This window comes from Prionailurus viverrinus, chromosome F2 (assembly GCF_022837055.1).
Source record: "Prionailurus viverrinus isolate Anna chromosome F2, UM_Priviv_1.0, whole genome shotgun sequence".
Classification (NCBI taxonomy): Eukaryota; Metazoa; Chordata; class Mammalia; order Carnivora; family Felidae; genus Prionailurus; species Prionailurus viverrinus.
The window spans coordinates 83,784,546-83,807,461 of NC_062578.1; the positions used below are offsets into that span (position 1 = coordinate 83,784,546).

Here is a 22,916-nt window from a genome sequence, read left to right on the forward strand (position 1 = left end):
CAGTGATCTTACTGTGAAATAAATGATCCTGAGTTAAAAATCCATTTGCCACTTGACTCCATGAACTCCTACTCTGGTGAACAACAGCAATATCTTGAACCAACATCAGTTCAGAGCCAGAGTCCAGTATCCCCTCCCCTTGCCTGATCAGCCTCAGACTACCAGGAACAAGCCTATATTCCAACAAAGTTAGGGTCATGGAGCTATTACCACAAGGGTGACAAACGAGATCTGTGGGGTGTCTCACCAAAGGAAAATGGAGTTGTTACAGGACTTCAGGGAAGGGTGTTTAGGTGAAATCTGTCTGAAGCAGTGCTTGGACAGGCAGGAAGCAAAACTAGGCTGTGAGTAGTGGGTCAACATTGGTTCTGGACTGTGAAGTGGACCCAGTCTCCTATTTCCCTGGAAACCACAAAATATAGATGTGGAATATGGGGTCCTAAACTCCTTATCTGGTTCCAGTTGTAAATCAAGGCTGCTTCTCTGTGTCAGTGACTTAGATCTGTCAGGAAAGAGTGGGTGTTTCATTCTTGATAATTTATCACACATCCCTGTTTTCTGTGACATTAGAGAACAAAGTTCTTCAGTAAGAAAACAGAGGTAAAATGTCATGACATTTTAAAGGTACATATCGTTTTTGGGAAAGTATCGTCTCCTATTAACTTTGAAGCTGGCTTTATCCTCGTCTGCAATTCCAGCAGTTTAATAGATTGTTTTCTTCCTCAGTCCAAGCTAATTCTTACTTTCTCATCTCTCATAAGGGTGGGTATTTCCTGTCTTTCAACATGGTTACTCCATAATTGGCCACATTCCCTTTTGGGAAGGAAATAAGGTATAGTATAAAATTGGGGGAAAGCATTAGGGTCTTTCCTCAAGGGAATCTGGCCTTTTCTTCTTTCAAGAGGTTCAGGTGTCTCTTCACCAAATATATGGTTTTTTCACTTACACTGATAGAAACTTTAGTGGGCCGTCTATTTCTGTCTCAGAGACACCATCACCGTTATCCAGGGCCAAAACATCTATGTTCTAACTGTTCTGATTACTGCTCTGGCCCTGGGCCTGTTAAGGTGACACACTTCCACTGAAAAGGTTATGAGCTCCTGTCTGGTATTCAACACTCCCCACTGAGTTATGGAACCCATTTTCATGACAGCCCTCCTACTGTCATTCCTAGCCTATAGAAATGAGCCACTGTATCACCTTCCCAGGACGTTGGTGCTCCCCCACCAATGCATTTCTCAAGCCTGGGTGATGCTCCTTGAGGGAAGTAGGCTCCAGCCACTACAGAATGAGTATCTCTTCCAGAAAGCTTCTTTTCATCAACTGGAGAAAGTGAAATGTCCTTCTCTTCTCAATTGTAATTAATTTACTTGGTTTAGAAGCTAGGGTCCCAAGGGATGACTGCTCTGTGGTAAGCAACAAGTGTAGCACAGAGCGGGTCTGCACCATCAGAAGACAGTCTGCCTCCCAGCCAATATTGATGTCATCACCACGCTAAGTAAAAAATTATGTAAGAGAGAAATTTATGACTGGAATGGAGCATATGAACAACTATGTAAATAAGATCTAATACAATTTGGGTGAAATACTTAACTGAAAACTAAAACAATTAAAAATTCATCACAGGAATTAGAAGGGATGTCTTAGCCATAGTTACTTAAACAGAGGATTAAAATAAAGGCTGGAATTCTTAATTAAGTAAATATCTGCACTGTATATAAAGATGGATTTAAAAAGAAAAAAAAATATTTCTTCTGGATTTGGCATTCTAAGATCGCATGCAATCTTGAGGAAGACACTGTCATGGCTTCTTAGTCTTTCTGTCTCTTGAAAGGATGGGAGACCCTTGGAGCAAAAACAGTTAATTTGTCTTCCTTCCTAAAGGGCCCTTCTCTAGAAGCAAAAGTTGTAACTGAATAAAAAGCTCCAAGGCCCTATCTCAGACTGAGAAACCAGGAGAGCCAGAAGGAGCTTCTGACACAACTTCCAGAGACTAAAGTTTCCAGCCACCTCAGGAAAAGACAGACATTCTCTTTCTTATGTGGAACATGCCTGTCGGGCAATGGTTAGTGAAGTCATAAGCCAGAAGCTCCTACCTTTGAACTGTTTCTCGTTTTCTGTCATTGATCAAACACCTAAAAACCCATCTACCAAACCACATTTAAGTAAGATGTACCATTTGGAATCAGCAGATGGGCCAGCCTTGGGGCTGCAAGCTTCCTACCAGCACTGCCTTCATTCTTGGGGTGCTGGGGTGCAGCAGGTGCTAGCCTGCAGGACTCAGGAGGTATCAAGAGCCTGGGTGGTGGAGCCACACAGAGAGCACTCCCACTGAGCGGACTGTGCCTCAGGTCTCACTGTGAAACAGGGTAAATAAAAGTACCTACGTCACTGAATTGATGTGAGGGCTAAATGAGAAAACCCATGCAAAGCATTAATCACAATGCCTGGCACATGCTAAGGTAAAAAAGTAAAGGTTTATTGACTGAATCACAATTTTCATTCAGCATACGACCATTATTATCACAGTAAATTCACTCCCATTTTCATTTTTTAAGTCAAAGCTATTTGCGGTGAAGTATGCTTAGGAGGATTATCATCAAGAGGCAGATTTTTCTAATCAGCTTTTCAACATTCTAAGAGAAGTAAAGACCACTGCCACTACCATATGGACAACAGCCTGGAAAATAAAATCTGAAGTACAGGTCAAGTCAATGTAAGAAAAAAGAATGGAGTCAAATTCTAAGAAAGCTCCTTTAATAAATGGGAAAACTGGAATAATTTTATTAGTGAAAATGACACTATTAAGGAATAAAATGGCCAATTGCTCTCACTTATTCTTTCTTACCCTGATTCTTATATACAAAGCACCATTCCATTATAGCTTATCCCAAATATTAACTGGTCAATCTCCTCTCAAGTGTTTGTTCATATGGCATTCAAATTGTTCATCAAAGACTCTAAGCTACTTTCAGTCGTCAGATTTCAGCTTCTACAACTGTTTCTCACAGACTGCTGTTGCTGAATTTCTATTTATTTATAGCCTGTTTCAGACCATTTTGATGTTAATCTTTCCTCCACAAAGAAAGTAGGAAAAAGTGCTAAAGAAGTTTCTGGAGAACAGGGTCCTGAGGATACTGAAGTGAACCACTCATAAGGGAACCTGGGCCAGAAGCACCACAGGCAAGGGTGGTAACTCTGGAAACTGGCTTTAGGAAAACAGAGCTCCTAGGATATTTGTCATCTCAAATATCAAGAACCAAAGGACACTGAGACCTTGCTGAACAACATCACTCTGGAGGACAAAAGGCAGCTTTAAAACATGCACACAAGAGTTCCCAGGCTGACAAACAACCTGCACAATTAACTACTTACCTACCTCACCTGGAATCCTGTCCTCTGGCAGCAGAAGGACCTGCCACTCCTCACCAGAGTCTGCTCAGTGCCAGGCTGCCCAGAACACAGTTATGACCACTCACCTTCTCCCCCTGAGAAACTGATACAGAATACACCAACCTTGGTTTTGAGAACAAAACCTGTTAAGTCATATCCCATATACCACTGTGTGTCTACTTTATGGCTGCTTTCCTCCCAATTCACAGGATTTTGTCTTTCCCAATTACCTTGTAGAAAAACCCATTTTACTTGTGTCATTCGACTCCTTAGCAGGACCTTACAAGTTTCAATCTACACATAAGCCTCATGTCGTTCCTTAACAAACTTTGCTCAAGCTCATAAGGTTTGTCTCCTGTCTGAATTACCTGATGCTGAAAAGGGATAACATTTTTGAAGTTAAAGGGATATTCCTCACAACAGAACGAAAACATTTTGAAGAGGCCCTAACAAAGAAATCCCAACCTGGCTCTATCATGATTGAAAGTGCAAGGATTCCGGTGAACTTTTCTTGAACCTGAAATAGATGAGTACAAGGAAAGAAAAGCAGGTGACCACATAAAATACCTCACTGCACCTTAAGATCTGGTGCTATGAAAACATGATTTTAAATAAGTATATTTAAGCCGTGCTTGTTTAAAGTACTGAAGCACAGCGCCACCCTCTGAATCTGAGGGAAGGCATGTGACCTTGGAATTTTTAGCACATAATTTTGCAGCCTACCTTTAGTTAACAGCACACCGGGAGATCTTAAATCACTGGAGAGATGAATCTCCAAAATGAAAGCTGTAAAAGTGACAGCTTTCCCATCAGTATATTGCTTCTGAGGTAAAACAGGGAAGACTATCGAATAAAGTGGAGTTATTCTCCATTGTGAACTTTACGATGCTGAATGAAAGCTGCCTGTGCACTAAAGAGGGCCCCACAATTAATACACTTATAGGCTTGCTCTCCAGTGTGAATTTTCTCATGACCAGTAAGAGTTATTCTCTGACTAAAAGTTTTCCCACATTCATTACACGTATAAGGTCGTTTTCCACTGTGAACTCTCTGATGACGAATGAGGTGAGAGCTTTGTCGGAAGGATTTTCCACATTCAGTGCATTTGTAGGGTTTCTCTCCTGTGTGAATTCTCTTGTGTTGGATAAGGGACAAGCGTGCACTGAAGGCTTTCTCACATTCATTGCACATATAGGGCTTCTCTCCAGTGTGAATCCTCTGATGCTGAATAAATTGTGAATGCTGACTGAAGGCCTTGCCACACTTCTCACATTCGTAAGGCTTCTCTCCTGTATGAATTCTGTGATGCTGGATGAGAGAGGAGCGGACGTTGAAGGCCTTCCCGCAGTCACTGCACTCGTAGGGATTCTCTCCAGTGTGAATCCTTCGATGGCGGACAAGGTGTGCACTCTGGCTGAAGGCTTTTCCACAGTCTCCACACTCATAGGGCTTCTCTCCATTGTGTGTTCTCTCATGTTTAATTAGGGTGGATATCTGCCCAAAGGTTTTCCCACACTCGTTACACTCATAGGGTTTCTCTCCAGTGTGGCTCCTCTGATGCTGAATGAGGTGGGAGCCCTGGCTAAAAGCCTTCCCACATTTGTGACACTCATAGGGCTTTTCACCATTATGGACTCTCTGATGTTGAACAAGGGAAGAGAGCACACTGAAGGCTTTATCACACTCATTACATTCATAGGGCTTCTCACCATTGTGTGTCCTTTGATGATGAATGAGATTAAAACTCTGGCTGAAGGCTTTTCCACACTCATTACACTCATAGGGTTTTTCTCCAGTGTGAATTCGCTGATGCTGAATCAGATGTCCCTTTTGACTGAATGTCTTCCCACACTCATTGCATCCATAAGGTTTTTCTCCAGTGTGAATTCTCTGATGCTGGACAAGGGACAGGCGAGCGCTGAATGATTTTCCACACTCATTGCATATATAAGGCTTCTCACCAGTGTGAATTCTCTTGTGCTGAATGACTTGGGAACGTTGACTGAAGGATTTCCCACATTCATTACACCTATAGGGTTTCTCTCCAGTATGAATTCTCTGATGAACGATAAGGGTTCGGTTCAGGCTAAAGGATTTCCCGCATTCATTGCATTCATAGGGTTTTTCTCCTGTGTGAATTCTCTGATGTTGAATGAGAGATAATCGTGCACTGAAGGCTTTGCCACACTCAGTACAGTCATAAGGTTTCTCTCCAGAATGAGTTCTCTCATGCTGAAGGAGGTGTGACTGTCTACTAAAAGCCTTCCCACATTCCTTACACGTGTAAGGTTTCTCTCCGCTATGAGTTCTCTGATGATGAATCAGGTTAGAGCTATGACTGAAGGCTTTCCCACACTGATTACACTCATGAGGTTTCTGCCCAGTATGAATCTTAAGATGTTGACTATAAGATGAACATGTACTGAAAGCTTTTCCACATTCACTGCACTCATAAAGTCTTTCTCCAGTGTGAATGTTATGGTGCTGAATGAAGTAGGCATGAGCCCTGGAAGCTTTGTCGCACTCAGCATAGGTGTGGGGCTTCTCTCCACAGTGAACTCTCTGATGTTGGTTGAAGACAGAGCAATGGCAGGAAGTTTTTCCACATCCACCACACTCAAAGGGCTTCTCTCTGGTGTGATTACTCCCATGTTGAGAAAGAGGTCTACTCCGGCTGAAAGGTTTTCCACACTCAGTACACTCAAAGGATTTCTTTGGCCTGTTAACCCTCTGACTCTCACCAGGAACTGAACTCTGCCTGGCCACTTTCACAAACACATCTGTCTGACATGATCTTTCTCCTAGATGGAAACATGGGAGATTAATGAGGCCCTGAGTTTGTTGAAAGTCATCTACATGTGGCACATTCTGGTGGAGACTCTCCCCTCTAGATCCTCGATGAAATCCGACAGGGTTTGGGTCTGCAGTGCAGTTTTCCTCCATGGAACTGGATATCTGGCCTTCCCCCATAGGGGTTTTCACACGTGTCAATGTCACCGGTCTGGAATTGTTCTTCTGGGAGAAGGATTTCTTAAGTCTTTCCACTGTAGATTTTCCCCAGTAATTCTTTATCTTTCCCTCAGTTTTACACATTCCTTCAAAATCAGATTCCTTGGATATATTTCTTGCATGTTCTTCTGGTTTTGCTCTCTGGGACTCCACTGTTTTGGAAATTTCCTGTTTTGGAGTTAATTCCTTTTTTTCCATTAGAGACTCAAAACCTGAAAGAATGAAGAAAAATGAGTTATGTGTATTCTACTATGGGAAAAAGAATTAGAGCATAAATAGGAACATTTATATGAAACAAGTATCTCCTAGGAGGATACTGGATTTTCAGAATGCAAAAGCAAAAAATGACCTCACTGGGATGAGGAAAGAGGGGAGAGAAGCATTCTATCAAAGCAACAAAAGCTGGTGTGGGGAGGAAGTAAGGAGAAGCCCAAGGTCAAAATGTTACATCTCCAGATGGGCCAACTAGGCACAGATGGAGCAGAAACAGTGAGACATGACTTGAGGGCGCTCAGAAAGGTGATGAGGGTAACAGGAGTGGAGGCTCGGAAGGTCACCACCTCTGCTGATCATGTCATTGCTGCATACTTTGCAAACAAGGTATCTTCTTATAGCTGCTTATAGCTTTCTATAATAGATATTCAAATATTTGTTTAAAAATAAATGAATGATAAATGGCTTGTAATGAATAAAGGGTATACAGAGTAACAGATAATGCAAAATGATTTGATATGGACAAATTGGCTTTATAGAAGCAAATTAGGGTAAATAGAGAAAAATAGATACAAAGAAAAGATACAAAAACAGATACTCATCCAAACAGCAGGCACAGTACAAGGCAGAAAAGCTAAATGTGTGCAACAGTCCATACCACACATTCCCAATGTACAAAACTACCTGAGTATTGGTAAAAATTGTGATACAACCGAATTCTGAAATTCAATGAAAGGAAATTTACTAAAGACAAAAATTTCACACTAAACCACTGAATCATGTGGACACAATGACCGTTGGAAGGATAACCCAGGTCAGAACACTGAGAGGGGAGCCCTGTTGTGGGATGCCATGAAAGCATAATTGAACCTCTTTTGTAAACTAGTTTTTTTTTTTTTTAAATTTTTTTTTCAACGTTTATTTATTTTTGGGACAGAGAGAGACAGAGCATGAACGGGGGAGGGGCAGAGAGAGAGGGAGACACAGAATCGGAAACAGGCTCCAGGCTCCGAGCCATCAGCCCAGAGCCTGCCGGACCTCGAGATCGTGACCTGGCTGAAGTCGGACGCTTAACCGACTGCGCCACCCAGGCGCCCCTGTAAGCTAGTTCTTATAGAGCTGTAACAGGCTGTTACTTGCAGACTGTTTGGCCAGACAAGGAAACAGAGCTGAAAACGTTGATTAGATGGTGTCTAGCATTGGGCTAAGTCCTTTTAACAGACTTCAGTGAACTACTCACAGTACTTCAAAGGGATTTACTTAAGTATGGAAGCTAAAAACAAACAAAAATTTATTCTAGAAACTTATGAGCAGTCTGAAGGGGCAGACTCTGGATGTAAACATCCAGAATTCTTGTGGCTTCTATCAGGAGTATCTGAAGTGTCAAGAGTCCTCAACATCTTAGGAGTGGAGTCTAAAAAGATCCCAGTCGAGAGGTATTATTTCACTGGGTAGGAAACAATGAAGAATGTGAACAAAATGAGAAACCACAGAAGAGGGGTGCCTGGGTGGCTCAGTTGGTTAAGTGTTCGACTCTTGATTTTGGCTCAGGTCATGATCTCACGGTTTGTGGGACTGAGCCCCACTTTGGGCTCTGTGCTCACAGTGTGGACCTTCTTGGGATTTTCTCTCTCTCTGTCCCTCCCTGACTTGTGTGCACTCTCTCCCTTTCAAAACCAACCAACCAACCAACCAACCAACCAACCAACCACAGAATAGAATGATCTGTGGGTCAAGAAGCAACATCGCATGCTGATTCATGCTGTCATTTTCCCTCAGGAATCTAGTGATCCTTGGTTGCCTATTTGTATTTTAACATGAGACAATAAAAAGATGCTTGGGAACTCTGTGGATGAATGGTACTTGTCAAGTGGAGGCACATTTGAGTAAGGTGGTAGTTATAAGGCCAGGGCATCCCCAAATGTCAAAATTTAGAAGTCTTTCTTCTATGGTTGGTTTTTTGAGGCAATCCCCTAATTTTTGCCTTAGATAGACGATGCCTTACTGTTGGGTATTCTTTGTACAAAGTCAGAGGAAGGATGTGTCACTATTAGCTGTTTCTGTATTTACACCTTTTAGTTGATATCTCAGGATTCAGGTCTTTTAAAAAAAAAAAACTAAACTAAAAACAACTCTTTATAAGTGGTAGACTGTTTTTCCATCAGGAGGTGCAAGATGTCTGGTTGCTTCTCTTTTTTGCAATGTTAGCAGCCATTAGTGATCATTATTTATATTCATTTTTATTTAAAAATTTTTTTAACGTTTATTTATTTTTGAGACAGAGAGAGACAGAGCATGAATGGGGTAGGGTCAGAGAGAGAGAGGGAGACACAGAATCGGAAACAGGCTCCAGGCTCTGAGCTGTCAGCACAGAGCCCGACGCGGGGCTCGAACTCCCGGACTGCGAGATCATGACCTGAGCCAAAGTCAGCTGCCTAACCGACTGAGCCACCCAGGCGCCCCTATATTCATTTTTAAATTTGGAATTTTGAAATAGTGATTTCTAATTCTGTCATTCTTTTCTTTTTCTTTAAAAATTTTTTTAATGTTTATTTATTTTTGAGACAGAGACAGACAGAGCATGAACAGGGGAGGGTCAGAGAGAGAAGGAGGCACAGAATCTGAAACAGGCTCCAGGCTCTGAGCTGTCAGCACAGAGCCCTACGCGGGGCTCGAACTCACGGAGTGTGTGAGATCATGACCTGAGCCGAAGTCGGCCGCTTAACTGACTGAGCCACCCAGGCGCCCCTCTTTTATTTTTTTTAAAGCTGGAAGCTCTATGAAGAGAAATTTCTACTCACCAATTGTTCACTTATCCTGAGGTATAATACATCTTATAAAGGCAGAATAAACACTTGATATTTTTATTCACCAGTTTTCAGAATAATGAATCAACTCCCTAGCATTCCTCAAAGGTGACCAATGAGTAGGAAATTACTCTAACAAAGTCCAACTCTAACAGCTCTAACAAAGCCTAAGACCAACCCCTTGACAAGACATGGTGATTCAATGTCATGTTATCTTTCTACCAAAAGGAGACTTAATCTTCTTTCAAGAGTATGACATCAAATGGAGACTCTATAATGTTTTATCTATAATATTGACTCTCAATTAAATATCAGAAAGTATGTTAAGAAAAAGAATAATGACAAGAAACCAAGAGAAAAAAATACACAATAGAAACAAACCCACAGGTGATTCAGATACTGTCATGAACCAATATCAAAAGCAAAACTGATTAGTATATATAAGAACATAAAGAGATACAGAATGTGACCAGAAATCAAACGGAAACTGAAATTAAGAGTTCAATAGAGAGTTTGTTAGCAGATAGGACATAATAGAACAGAGGATTACTTAACTGGAAGGTACACAAGTAAAAGTATTCTTAAGTTTCAGATTGAAACACAGAGGGGGAAAAAAGGACAGGAAATATAGAAAAGAGCATAAGAAACAGGTGTGATATGGTAGAACAGTGTAATATATGTATAGTTACAATCCCAGAAAAAGAGGAGAAAAGGAACAGGACAAAAGAAATACTGGCTTCCTCACACCTATCAGAATGGCTAAAATCAACAACCCAAGAAATAATAGATGCTGGCAAGGATATGGAGAAAAAGGAACGTTTGTGCACTGCTGGTGGGAATGTAAGCTGTTGCAGCTGCCCTGGAAAACAGTATGAAGGTTTCTCAGAAAGTTAAAAATAGAACTACCATATGACCTAGCAATTGCGATACTGGGAATTTTCCCAAAGAATACAAAAACACTAATTCAAAGGGATTCATGCACCCCTACGTTTACAGGAGCATTATTTACAATAGCCAAGATACGAAAGCAGCCCGAGTGTCCATCCATTGATGAATGGATACGCATGGTGTATATATGGGCAATGGAATATTATTCAGCCATAGAAAAGAATGAAATCTTGCCATTTGTAACGACATGGATAGAGCTAGAGAGTATTATTCTAGGTGAAATAAGTTAGAGAAAAAAAATACCATATGATTTCACTCATATGTGCAATTTATTTTATTTTATTTTTATTTTATTTTTAATTTTAACATTTATTTTTGAAGGAAAGATACACAGAGCATGAGCGGGGGAGGGGCAGAGAGAGAGGGAGACACAGAATCCAAAGCAGGCTCCAGGCTCTGAGCCATCAGCACAGAGCCCGATGCGGGGCTCAAACCCACGAACTGTGAGATCATGACCTGAGCTGAAGTCAAATGCTTAGCCAACTGAGCCACCCAGGTGCCCCTCATATGTGCAATTTAAGAAACAAATGAGCAAAGAAAAACAAAAGAGAGAGAGGCAAATTAAGAAACAGACTCTTAATTATAGAGAACAAACTGATGGTTTCCAGTGGGGAGGTGGATATGGGGATGGGCTAAATAGGTGATGGGGATGAAGGAGTGCACTTGTTCTGATGAACAGTGGGTGATGTATGGAATTGTTGAATCATTCTATTGTACACCTGAACCTCATATCACACTGTATGCTAGCCAACTGGAATTAAAATAAAAACTTCAAAAAAAAAATAAATATTAGCTTACAACTTTCCACAACTGACAAAAATCTACAAATCATTGCAAAAAGCTTGAAGAATCATAAGCAATATAAATGCAAAAAGACCCCACACCTGGGTATAACATAATCAAAGTGCTAAAAACTAAAGAAAGAAAATATTTAGAGCAGCAAGAAGAAAAAGACTTATCAACTTAAAAGCAAAATAAGACTGCAGGCTGACTGTTCAACTGTAGAAGTGGAAGGCAGTAGACAAAAGGGTGTTGTTAATGGGCTGAAGAAAATAAATGGCAACACAGATTTCAGCATCTAGCAAAAACAGTCTTCAAAACTGAAAGCTAGGAAATTGCATTTCCAGGATGACAGTGTAAAGAACTCACTGGATCCATGTTACAGCAAAACAAAGATGGTAAGAATTATAAAAACAGATGAACACAGGGGAAGGGATAGAAAAATAAGATAATACCAGAGAAGGAGGCAAACCATAAAAGACTCTTAAATATAGAGAACAAACAGGGTTGCTGTAGGGGAGGTGGGTAGGGGGACGGATTAAATGGGTGAAGGGCATTAGGGAGGGCACTTTTTGGGATGTGCACTGGGTGTCATATGTAAGAGATGAATCACTGGGTTCTATTCCTGAAGCCAAGACCACACTGTATGTTAACCACCCTGGATTTAAATTAAAAACAAAAACCAAAAACCAAAAAACAAAAATGACAACAACAAAAAACCAAACTAACAATGATTTAGTCTCCGGAAATTATCCTAAGGGCAAACTGCAAATCAAGCAGTTTTCTTATTCAAGAAAATCTACTAAAATTTGGTATGAACACTGAGAATGTAGGGCATTTGAGCCATGACCCACTCCATCTCTACCCACAGCTCAGCCTGACAGATGCTGTACTTGGGTTCGGTGGGGACAGGAAGAAGGGGCCTTTCTCCTTGGCTCCTAGTGAAAGCTTACCACATCTCACCAGGAGGTTAGGCCACGGGTAGTTACCATTCCTTCCAACTCCAAGGCAAAGAGGCAAAAGTCCTGGTGAGTGTGGCTGAGAGGGCAGGGAGTCACCCTGCTGGAGTCAGAACAAACCTCTAACAATGCTTTAAAAATACCACAGCCCTTGGGGCGCCTGGGTGGCGCAGTCGGTTAAGCGTCCGACTTCAGCCAGGTCACGATCTCGCGGTCCGTGAGTTCAAGCCCCGCGTCGGGCTCTGGGCTGATGGCTCAGAGCCTGGAGCCTGTTTCCGATTCTGTGTCTCCCTCTCTCTCTGCCCCTCCCCCGTTCATGCTCTGTCTCTCTCTGTCCCAAAAATAAACGTTGAAAAAAAAAATTAAAAAAAAAAATACCACAGCCCAAGTTTAATTGGATCAGACTGCTGAGCTATTTATACCCTAGGGTATTATCAAAACAGTAGAGCAATCTTTGTTGCTTTCCTCACATAGGAAATTCCAAGGGATTCAGGAGCTCTGTGCCAGAAATGGGGATGAGAACCAAATATGTATTCATTATAAATCACAGTATCACAGATAGGAATATTTTATAGGTGACAAAGACAGCACAGAGGAGGTGAGTGAATGCAGAGTGCTGTTGGGAGTCAGAAAATGACAGCAGGTGGCTAATGGAATGTACAGCAACAAATGAAGACAAATGGTAAATAAGAAAGTAAATACAACAAACTCTATATTCATTCTTGTTCTCATTTTTTCCTCAATTTTCATAATAGACATAATTAATTATATAAAGTAAGAATTATGAAAATGTATTGTTTTACTCGGAACATACAGAGATGGAACTGTGTAACATTAGCACAAAGAGAGGAAGAGAAAATAAAGCCATGTAGAAGCAACAATTCTACATGCCCCTGGAATTGTTAGTATAAACCAGAAGGAGATTCTGATAAGTTAAGATGTACCTGGTAAGTTCTGGAGCAACCACGAAGAAACTAAAGGTACTAGGTATGGCCATGTAGCTGAACTCACCATTGGAACGGGAGAGGCAGTGATTCGGGCTTCTTCAAGGCCAGGATTTACCTCCTCTGCTCTTTCTCTGTCTCACAAGTCTGAGGACAGATGTGTTTATGACGCGGAGCATAGAGACGGGGCTGGAGATGAGCATTTGGACATGCTGCTCCAGAGGACGGCAGACAAAACAGATAAACTGGCTTCTGAACAAGCATGTCCAACAGGGAACACACCAAACAGGGACTCTACTACATGAGGAAAAGAAACTTTTATCTGTTCAAGCCAACGTATATGTGGTCTATGAAATACTGTCACCTAGTGCCAAGAATGAACATTTCTACATAGGAAGATTTGGGGTGATTTTATTCTCATTGCTGTACTTCTCTACAAGACTATTTTGGTAAGATGATACGTGTTCACTGTATAAAAATACTTTTTTTTTTTCTTTTTAGGCAGAGAGAGAGAATTCCAAGCAGGCCCCATGCTCAGCTGCACAGCCGATGAAGGGCTTGATTCCACCACTCTGGATCATGACCTGAGCCGAAATCAAGAGTCAGCCACTCAAAAAACAGTCACCCAGTCACCTCTAAAAATAATAAATTATCTTATTTTTTAAGTTTATGTATTTATTTTGAGAGGGAGAGCGAGCAAGCAGGGAAAGGCAGAGAGAGAATTCCAAGCAGGCTCTGCATTATCAATATAAGTCTGGTGTGGGGCTCGAACTCATGAACCTTGAGACAAGACCTGAGCTGAAGTTGGAAGCTTAACTGACAGAGTCACCCAGGCACCCCCAAAATAAATTAATTTTCAACACACATTTCATAGCTTCCTACTCCTCTGGGATCAGAATCACATCTAACACACATCTAACACAGCCTGCTAGGCCCTAATGCAGTCCTGTCTACTTCTCTTTTTTTTTAATGTTTATTTATTTTTTGAGAGAGAGAGAAAGAGGCAGAGTGTGAACTGGGAAGGGGCAGAGAGAGAGGGAGACACAGAATCCGAAGCAGGCTCCAGGCTCCAAGTTGTCAACACAGAGCCCAATGAGGGGCTCAAGCCCACGAACCATGAGATCGTGACCTGAGCCGAAGTTGGGATGCTTAACTGACTGAGCCACCCAGGTGCCCCTGTCTACTTCTCTTTAAACATGTGTGTCTCTGTTCTGGTCTGTCCTCCCCTGTACACTATAGGCTCTGACAGCCACGAGGATGCTACCCAGCTTGTTCACCGTAAGTAAGCCAGATCATAGCTGAGTGATACATTTGAATTCATACATGTCCTGTCCCCAATTCCCAGCCTGTCCTTGACAAATTCTTCTGCCTGGGTGTCCTTGTCCTTGGACCCCCTTCCCTTTTGCTCAGGTTCTTCTCAGGCTCCTCCTCCTACCTAAGAGGCAAAACCACAGGACCACCAGGACCACCAGACAAGGCCACCAGGAGAAGAAGCATGTTAAATGCTCAGCTGCAGGACGGTGAACATCCCTGAAACTGGGCAGAATGACAAAGTCCATCCTGGTCTCAGGAGGAAACCACACAGTCTTGGAGCCAAACAGCCATGATTCAAATCCCAGCTACTCCCCAGCTGTGTGTAACTGACTCATCTCTCTGATCATCAACTTCCTCATCTATGAAATAGGGAAAATAATGCTTCTGGCATGGACTCTGAGCCCTCAAGAAATTGTAATGGGAGGTTGCACCAAAGGCCCTTGGAAATCTCCTGGAAGATAAACCACTTCTTACTTCCAGGTAAGGAGATATGACAAAATAGAAGTCATCAGGGGACAATGTTTAACATATTGTGTAACCCACAGAGGGTGGTGCATGTGGAGAAACAAAGGGGGACCCAAAAATAAGTTTAACTGGTTTAATTTCATCAGGCAAAACCTGGGTAAGAGAGTTACAGAGGCATGCTACCACTCAGTTATTTTACAGCACTTCTGCCAACTCTACCCCTTTCCTGCCAGCATGGACTCATTTCCCTATATGCCACCATTCCCACTGTGTGCACCCACGTATACAGGAAACTCGATAAATGGACTGTGCAAAATTGCAGGGTACAAGAACGATTTGCAAAAATCAACTATATTTTTATACATAAGTAATGAAGAATTGGAAATACCATGCACAGCAGCATAAAAATAAAAATACTTAGGAATAAATCTGACAAAAGATGTTAAATGCCTAAACGTGGAAAACTAAAATACTACTGAGAAACTGAAACATAAATAAATGGAGACGTACATCTTGTTCATGGGTCAGAAAACACAATATATGTCAATTCTCCCCAAACTGGTCTATGGATTCAAAGCAATCACAATAAAATGCTAGCTGTCTAGCAGGAGCAGAAATCAACAAGCTGATTTTAAAGATCATATGGAAATACAGAAGACCTAGAATAGCCAAAGCAACGCTGAAAATGAAGAACAAAGTTGGAGAATTAATACTACCTGATTTCAAGACTTTTTAAGTTTACTTATTTATTTTTGAGCGCACTTGAGTGGGGGAGGAGCAGGGAGAGGGACAGGGAGAGAGAGAGAATCTCAAGCAGGCTCCACACTGTCAGCATGGAGCCCAGTGCAAGGCTGGGACTCATGATCCATGAGATTATGACCTGAGCCAAAATCAAGAGTCAGACATTTAGCTGACTGAGCCACCCAGGCACCCCTGATTTCAAGACTTTTCGTAAAGCCTCAGTAATCAAAACAGTATGATACTGCAGTAGAGACTGACAATAGACAAACAGAAGAGAGCAGAGGGTCCAGAAATAAACCCACACATATATGGACAACTGATTTGTGACAAAAGCACAAAGACAATACAAGTGGAGAAAAAATGTTTTTTTTTCCAACAAATGGTGCTGGAACAAGTGGATTAACAAATTAAACAAATTAAACAAATTAAATCTTGGTGGGGCACTGGGGTGGCTAAGTCAGTTAAGTGTCCAACTTTGGCTCAGGTCACAATCTCATGGTTCATGATTTTGAGCCCCATGTCAGGCTCTGTGCTGACAGCTCAAAGCCTGGAGCCTGCTTCGGATTCTGTGTCTCCCTCTCTCTGCTCCTCTCCTGCTCATGCTCTGTCTCTGTCTGTCTCAAAAATAAACATTAAAAACATTTTTTTAAAATAAAAATTAAAAAACAAAAAAAATTTAACAATCAGAAAGCAAAAAATCCAGTTAAAAAATAGGCAAAGACATGAACAGACACTTCACCACTGAAAATACACAGAAGGGAAACAAGTACACGGAAAGACAGCTAACATCTTTAATTACTAGAGAAATTAAAATTGAAACCACAATGAGACACCACTACACATCCATCAGAGTGGCTAAAATGAAAAAGACTGATGACACCAAGCATTGATGAGGATGTAGAGAAAATGGAACCCTCATCCATCGCTGGTGGGAATATCAAATGGTGCAACCAGTTTGGAAAAGAGTCTGGCAGTTTCCTAAAAAGTTAAATATATACCTACCATGTAATCCAGCCATTCTATTCCTAGGTATTTACCCAAGAGTAAAGGAAATGAATGGTCATACAGGGGTCTGCATACAAATGTTCTTAGCAGCTTTATCTGTTATTAACCCCACACTGGAAACAACCCAAATGTCTGTTAACAGAATTGATAAACAAATTGCGGCATATCCATACAATAAAATACTAATCTAAAAAATAAACAAAATAAAAAATAAAAAAATTAGTAAGTTATTGATACATAACATGGAAGAATATCAAAAGAACTATGTTGAGTCAAAAGATGACAGACAAAAAAAAAAGAATACATGCTCTATGATTCCAATTATATAAAGCTCTAGGAAATGTAATTTATATAGACAGAAAGCAGATCAGTAATCACTTCACGATAGAGATGGGAAGAAGTGAGAAGGAGGGATTACAAAGAAACAGGAGAAAGTTTTGGGGGTAAAGGATATTCTTGCTATCTCGACTGTGGTGAATAGTTTCACACATACATACGTAATGCACAAATGTTAGCATATTGCACATCTTAAACATGCATGGCATATTAATGCTTAATATACATTAATAAAGCTGTTTCTAAAAGGGGGAAAAATGCATGGAATGTGGAGCCAGTATGCCAGAGATCCAACCCAGCTCTGTTCCTGGCCAGCTGTGTGATCTCAGGCCAGCAACTGAATCTCTCGTGCCTCAGTTTCTTGAGCACCAACTGTGAGGACCTTGGAAGATTGCATAAGTTCATGTACTGAGCACAAATGTCCAGGCGTTGTTAGCTGCTGTGGTAGCACAGAGGATTCAGCTACACTTACTGTTCACTATTTATATGCCCATACTCTTTGCTACACATGAAGAAACCCTAACTCATGTTTTTCTCCAAGGCCCTGAATCAGCCTGGGAAGTCTAAGTGAGCAATAGCAGGAATGACTCTGGGCAGGAGGGCATATCTCTGGGTGGTCTTTCCAAGCAGCCAAGGCAGAGCTGACCAGCAAGGCCTGAGAAGGAATGGGCAGCCAGGGCAGGGAGTCAGCGCCCCAGAAAGATACCTGAGCTCTTTTCTGGGATCTTTCTGATCATTTTCTAGGGTAAGGGAACCATGAACTCATTTATGGGTATAGAGAGAAACGAGAAGAAAGGCAGAAATGGAGAAGAGGGAAAGCAAAGCCTTGGCAGTGACAAGAGATGTGGCCCAGAGCTCACAGAGAAGGGCCTGGAGAAGTGGCAGCACCTGCCAGCAGGGGCAGGAGAGCATGGGGGCATTCCTGGAGACTTACTTCCACTCCTGTGATTCCGGATCCAGCTCTCCTCAATTCTCAGTGAGTGTGGGGTCCATGGTTCTTCCCCCTTCTCCAGCCTGGAGATGACATCAGGTTTGGAACGTTGAAGTCCTGTTCCAGAGAAAGGAAGCAAGACTGACAATTCATCCAAGTCCAGGGCAGGATGGCCCCATGGGCAGCACGTGTGTGCTGGTCATGACCTCCCCTGTCACCTGGTCTGCAAATCAAGGAGACAGATTCAGGCCTCTGCCCCAGCTGAAGAAAAGTTACACCCAGCTCTTCTGGGGGCTGTGGATAAGGGACAGAGTTGGGGCCTGAACACATCACACTAGAAGACTCACAGAATCTTGGTGTCTACCAAGGACTGTCTACAAGGACTAAAGGGAAGCAGCACATTCTGGTGTAAGGTGGGGCTCTGAAACCAAATGGATTCAAATCCTAGATCTGTCCCTGACTGCCTGTATGAACTTGAATGATACTCTTCTTCTATACTTCCTACAAGGAAATTGGGGTGTCCATGGCACTGCCTGTCCTCTCCTCTATGCAGACCAGGCCTGCCTGGGACCAGGGTCATAAATGTCTTGCGTTCGGACCCAGGGGATGAGGAGCCTCTTAGCCCCAAGCCTAGCCCCAGTCCCATTCATGAGCAAGGAACCCAGAGCCCAACTTCAGAGAGAAGCCTTACCCAGCGAGACCAGATTTCTGTAGGTTTCCAGCATCACGTCCCTGTAGAGGCCTTTCTGAGCAGGGCCCAGACAGCCCCACTCCTCCCAGGAGAGGAGCACAGCCACGTCCTCAAAAGAAACTGAGACCTGGAATGACGAGATCTTGTTGCAACCCCAGGATCAGGCCCAGGGTGGGTCTGGGGTGTGGAGGAGCCATTAGGCTCAGGATGGGCAAAATCCCTCTGAACGCATGTACCAGACTTATCCTCACAAGAGTGGCCTCTTTGAGGCAGGCACCATTTCCACTTGTCTTTGTCTGCCGAACCCCTGCCCTCCACTGTGTCCGGTCCAGGGGTTGGGAAGACACAGTGTGGGGCACATTTCAGGGACCTGAACTCAGGGACCGAGGACACTGGTGAAGACAGGCAGCCAACTACCCTCTGGGACCAGCCCCTCATAGAGAGAACCATGGAGAGACTCCAGCCAAGAAAGGGCTAAGGCCACACAGAGGTGTCTCCATGCATACCACTCACCTGGGGCCCATCAGGAAGGAGCTGCTTGACGGCTATCATTGGATCTCTGAGCTTTTCCCAAGGAGGTGGGCAAAACTGCAGGGAGAGGGAAGACTGTAATGGAGTGTGACCAGCCTGCTTTTCTCACAGCAACACTGAGACTTCTGTGCCTGGATCTCAAGAGGTCTATGGCAGCAGACATGGAGTGTGGGGCTGCCAGAAAGCCCTGGGAAGGGCAGATGGACTAAGCACCCAGTAGTCCCTGAGACTATATCCCCCTCGCCCACCATGAGGCCTCCCCAGCAGCCCCTGGTACAACAGCATCCTAAGGCCACCACGTGATGGCCCCAGCAGTGCACCTGGCTGGAGGAGCCAATGGGCTGCATCTCAGGCCCACTTAGGAGGTCCTGGAGAGTGGGCAAACACCTGAGGACAAGCAGACCAGGCTCTTTCTAATGCAGTGCACAACAAGTAGGGAGGCTGACAGACAAAATTTTAAGTGCCTATGACAGGTGGCGATAAAGGATAGAAAGAATGAGTAGCATGAGGGCAGTACTTGGTGGTAGGAGATATTTTACAGAGGATAGTCAGGGAAGGCACCTTTGATAAAGCAACATCAAAGGAGAGACCTCACTGTAGTGAGGGCAGGCAGTATGTGGATATTAGGGGAGATATATCCCAGGAAGGGGAAGGCACAAGTGCAAAGGTTATGAGGTGCAAGCTCACTTGATGTGTGCAAGTAAGGGCAAGGAGGCCAGAGGGGCTGAAGGGGAGCTGGGAGGGCACGAGAAAAGAGGGTGGAGAGCCTCCTAGACTATAGGATTTGGGCTTTAGATCTGAATGAGGTGGGAAGCATCTAGAAGGTCTGGACAGTGATATGACCTTGAGAGGTCTTGTGGCCTTTCCAGCTGCTGCTTTGAGAACAGACTGGGGGTGGGGGGTGGGGGCTATCAGGGCCTAAACAGGAAAACCAGTTGGAAGGCTCTGGCTATAATCCACGAGAGGTGACCAGAGTGGTGGCAGCAGCTGATAAGTGATCAGATTCTAGATGCATTTCAAAGGCATACTTAATAGGATTTGCTGATGAATTAGATCTGGGATAAAACATCAAGAACTCTGGCCCAAGCTATTGAGATGATGACATCTCCGTTCACTCAAAAGGATAAGACTGTAGAAGTACACCTGAAGGGTAAAAATTAAAAATTGGTTTTGTATGTGTTGTATTTAAGATGCCTATTAGACTTACAAGTGGAGAATGAGAGCTTTTGCATATATGGGTCCATAATTCAGGAGAAAGGCCGAAGCTGGCTGGGTATACACTGGGAACTGTCAGTATACATATGACATTTAGAACCCCTCCTCTGGTTTTACTACAGGCTGACAGGTGACATGAGGGTTATCACTCTCAGCAAGACCTTCCCAATCAGCCTCTGATACGAAGCTAGCTCCCACCTCCACAGCTCCCCACTCCATGCAAACGAACCCCTTAGTTCAAGTAGAAATGTGTATCGCTGGTGGGTCTGCACTCTGCCTTTGCTTCCAGACTGGCAGGAAGGCGTGTAACACTGCTGCTGGAAGCATGGGCTCTGGAAGCTAAGAGGGCTGAATTCCAAATTTGGATACACCACCTACTAATGCAAAGGTCCCCGGTAAGTGACGAGTTTCTACACAGACCTTAAAATGAGAACACTACCGCTATCCTAAGCGACTATTTTGAGAATTAAATGAGGAAAATGTATAAAGTACTTTGTATAGTGTTGGCAAACCACAACCAAGAAAAATATAACTAAACCTTAATCACTATCATGAAGGCAATGTTTATTGACCGCCCAACAAACGAATGAACGAACGCCGTGATTGTTCTAGCTCCAGAAAGTGATCTCCTGCTTGTCCCCTTCAGACCCAGGAACCGAGGTCCCTTCCCTGACAGCTTTAGCAACTCTATCCTTTCACCTAATCAGCTGCGTGAAAAGCACTTTTCGAGAAAAAGCACAATTTGATTCATCCCCTGACCACGTCCCAACCTCGCCTCCTCGTTAAGGCCTTCTTCATCCACGCGGCGACCCGGGGAGCCTGGACGCCACGGAGCGGGTCTCCGCGGGGGCCTCCGCCGCTCCCCTGCCCGCCTCCCCACACTCCACGCCACCTCCGCGCGCTACCCACGGCCGCTCAGACACCTCCGCGCCGGCCGCCCCCGCCCAGACTCACTCAGCTCGGACACGGGTGGACGCGCCCCTCGCAGACGCCAGGCCCTGAGCGCCAGAGCGGCCGGACAGGAAGTGCCCGCCTTGAACTTCCGCCGCGCCCTCCATCTCACCACCAATCGGGTTCCCGGTTCCGGAGGCTGCTCACAGAAGACTCTGCGCTCCTGGCAAGTTCCTGGGTCCTGGTCCTGACTTGGTTGCCAGAAGCCGACTGGCCTTGTGAGAAATGTTAAAAGCTCTTTAGAGAGTTGGGAACTGTCACAGGGCGGAAACTCATGAAGAAAGGAAAAGGATCAGAGAAGGAATAAGTGACAGTGAAACAAAATCTTTTATTTTTCTTATTCCCGATTATTCTGAAAGATTACTGTTTTTCAAAGTAATAATAGCAACGATATATTAGGTTATTATAGCACATGGATGAGTAAAATGGAAGACAGCAATGTCATAAGGGATGGGAGGGAGGAATTGGGAATACTTGGTTATAAGTACCTATGCTACCTATGAAGCAGTATAGTGTTACCTGAAAGCCGACTCAGATTAGTTCTACTAGATATATTTGCAACCATTAAAATATTTTCATTTATTTATTTATTTATTTATTTTTATTTGAGAGAGAGCGAGTCGGGGAGAGGGCAGAGGGAAAAAGAATCTTGAGCAGGCTCCATGCTCAGCGTGGAGACTGAAGTGGGGCTCCATTCCATGACCCTGGAATTATGACTTGACCTGAAATCCAGAGTTGATGGTCAACTGACAGGTGCACCCAGGAGCCCTTTTTTTTTTCTTCTCCCCATGCTATATGGAGACTTATTTAAAACCTGAGGACACAAAGTTTAATGTTTTTTATTTATTTTTGAAGGAGAGAGAGAGAGAGAGAGAGAGAGAGAGAGAGAGAGAGACAGCATGAGCGGGGGAAGGGCAGGGAGAGAGGGAGACACAGAATTCGAAGCAGGCTCCAGGCTCTGAGCCAGCAGCACAGAGCCCGATGCGGGGCTCAAACCCACAAACTGTGAGATCATGACCTGAGCCGGAGCGGGACACTCAACGGACTGAGCCACCCAGGCACCCCGTGAGGACACAAAGTTTAAAAGTAAGAAGATGGTGGAATGCCTAGGTAGCTCAATCGGTTAAGCGTTCAACTTTTGATCTCAGCTCGGGCCCTGATTTCAGGGCTGGGTTGGAGCCCCATACTGGGCTCCACACTGGGTGTGGAGCGTACTTAAAAAAAAAAGATGGAAAAGCTATCGAAGCTGTATAACTTAGAGATAAAGTAATCTTTTTATTTTTTTAAGTTTATTTATTTATTTTGAGAGAGAGAGAGAGAGAGAGAGAGAGAGAGAGAGAGCACACAGGGGAAGGGCAGAGAGACAGGGAGAAAGAGAGACTCCCAGGCAGGCTCTACACTGTTGTATGGATCCCGATGTGGGGCTCAAACTCATGAACCAGGAGATCATGACCTGAGGTGAAACCAAGAGTCGGATGCTTAACTGACTGAGCCACCCAGATGCCCGAAGATGAAGTAATCTTTAAGACCAAGGTATTACTATAGATAACAGAATGTCATTAAATAATTCTGAAATGTTTATTTAATCAGGAAGATACAAATATTTAAAATTCACAGAATAAGAGTTTCAAAATGCTTCAAAATTAGAGAATCATAAAGAACAATACACATACCATCATAGTG

General features: G+C 43.4%; 1 protein-coding gene across 3 annotated transcripts; it reads right to left on the reverse strand.

Moving 5' to 3' along the window:
* Positions 1–2,740: 2,740 nt before the first annotated feature.
* LOC125156458 (zinc finger protein 252-like) lies at positions 2,741–21,306 on the reverse strand. Of its 3 annotated transcripts, none has more exons than XM_047842525.1 (5): positions 21,237–21,306; positions 19,050–19,124; positions 18,537–18,663; positions 17,849–17,962; positions 2,741–6,614 (listed from the first exon to the last, which is right to left on the reverse strand). In XM_047842525.1, exons 2-5 carry the CDS (start codon positions 19,086–19,088, stop codon positions 4,255–4,257), a joined length of 2,640 nt encoding a protein of 879 aa, XP_047698481.1. In that variant the 5' UTR covers positions 19,089–19,124; positions 21,237–21,306; the 3' UTR covers positions 2,741–4,254. The 3 variants fall into 3 exon arrangements, with proteins under 3 accessions (XP_047698481.1, XP_047698482.1, XP_047698483.1); XM_047842526.1 differs by lacking the exon at positions 21,237–21,306 and adding an exon at positions 20,512–20,962; XM_047842527.1 differs by lacking the exon at positions 2,741–6,614 and adding an exon at positions 13,449–13,637.
* Positions 21,307–22,916: the final 1,610 nt, after the last annotated feature.

Excerpts from the sequence above, each read along its gene's own strand:
- LOC125156458 (XM_047842525.1), bottom strand. The coding sequence starts at position 19,088 with ATGATAGCCGTCAAGCAGCTCCTTCCTGATGGGCCCCAG. Across the intron at positions 17,963-18,536 it reads CAGAAATCTGGTCTCGCTGG|GACTTCAACGTTCCAAACCT; the intron begins GTAAGGCTTCTC and ends TCTCTGGAACAG. Across the intron at positions 6,615-17,848 it reads CCGGAATCACAGGAGTGGAA|GTTTTGAGTCTCTAATGGAA; the intron begins GTAAGTCTCCAG and ends TCATTCTTTCAG.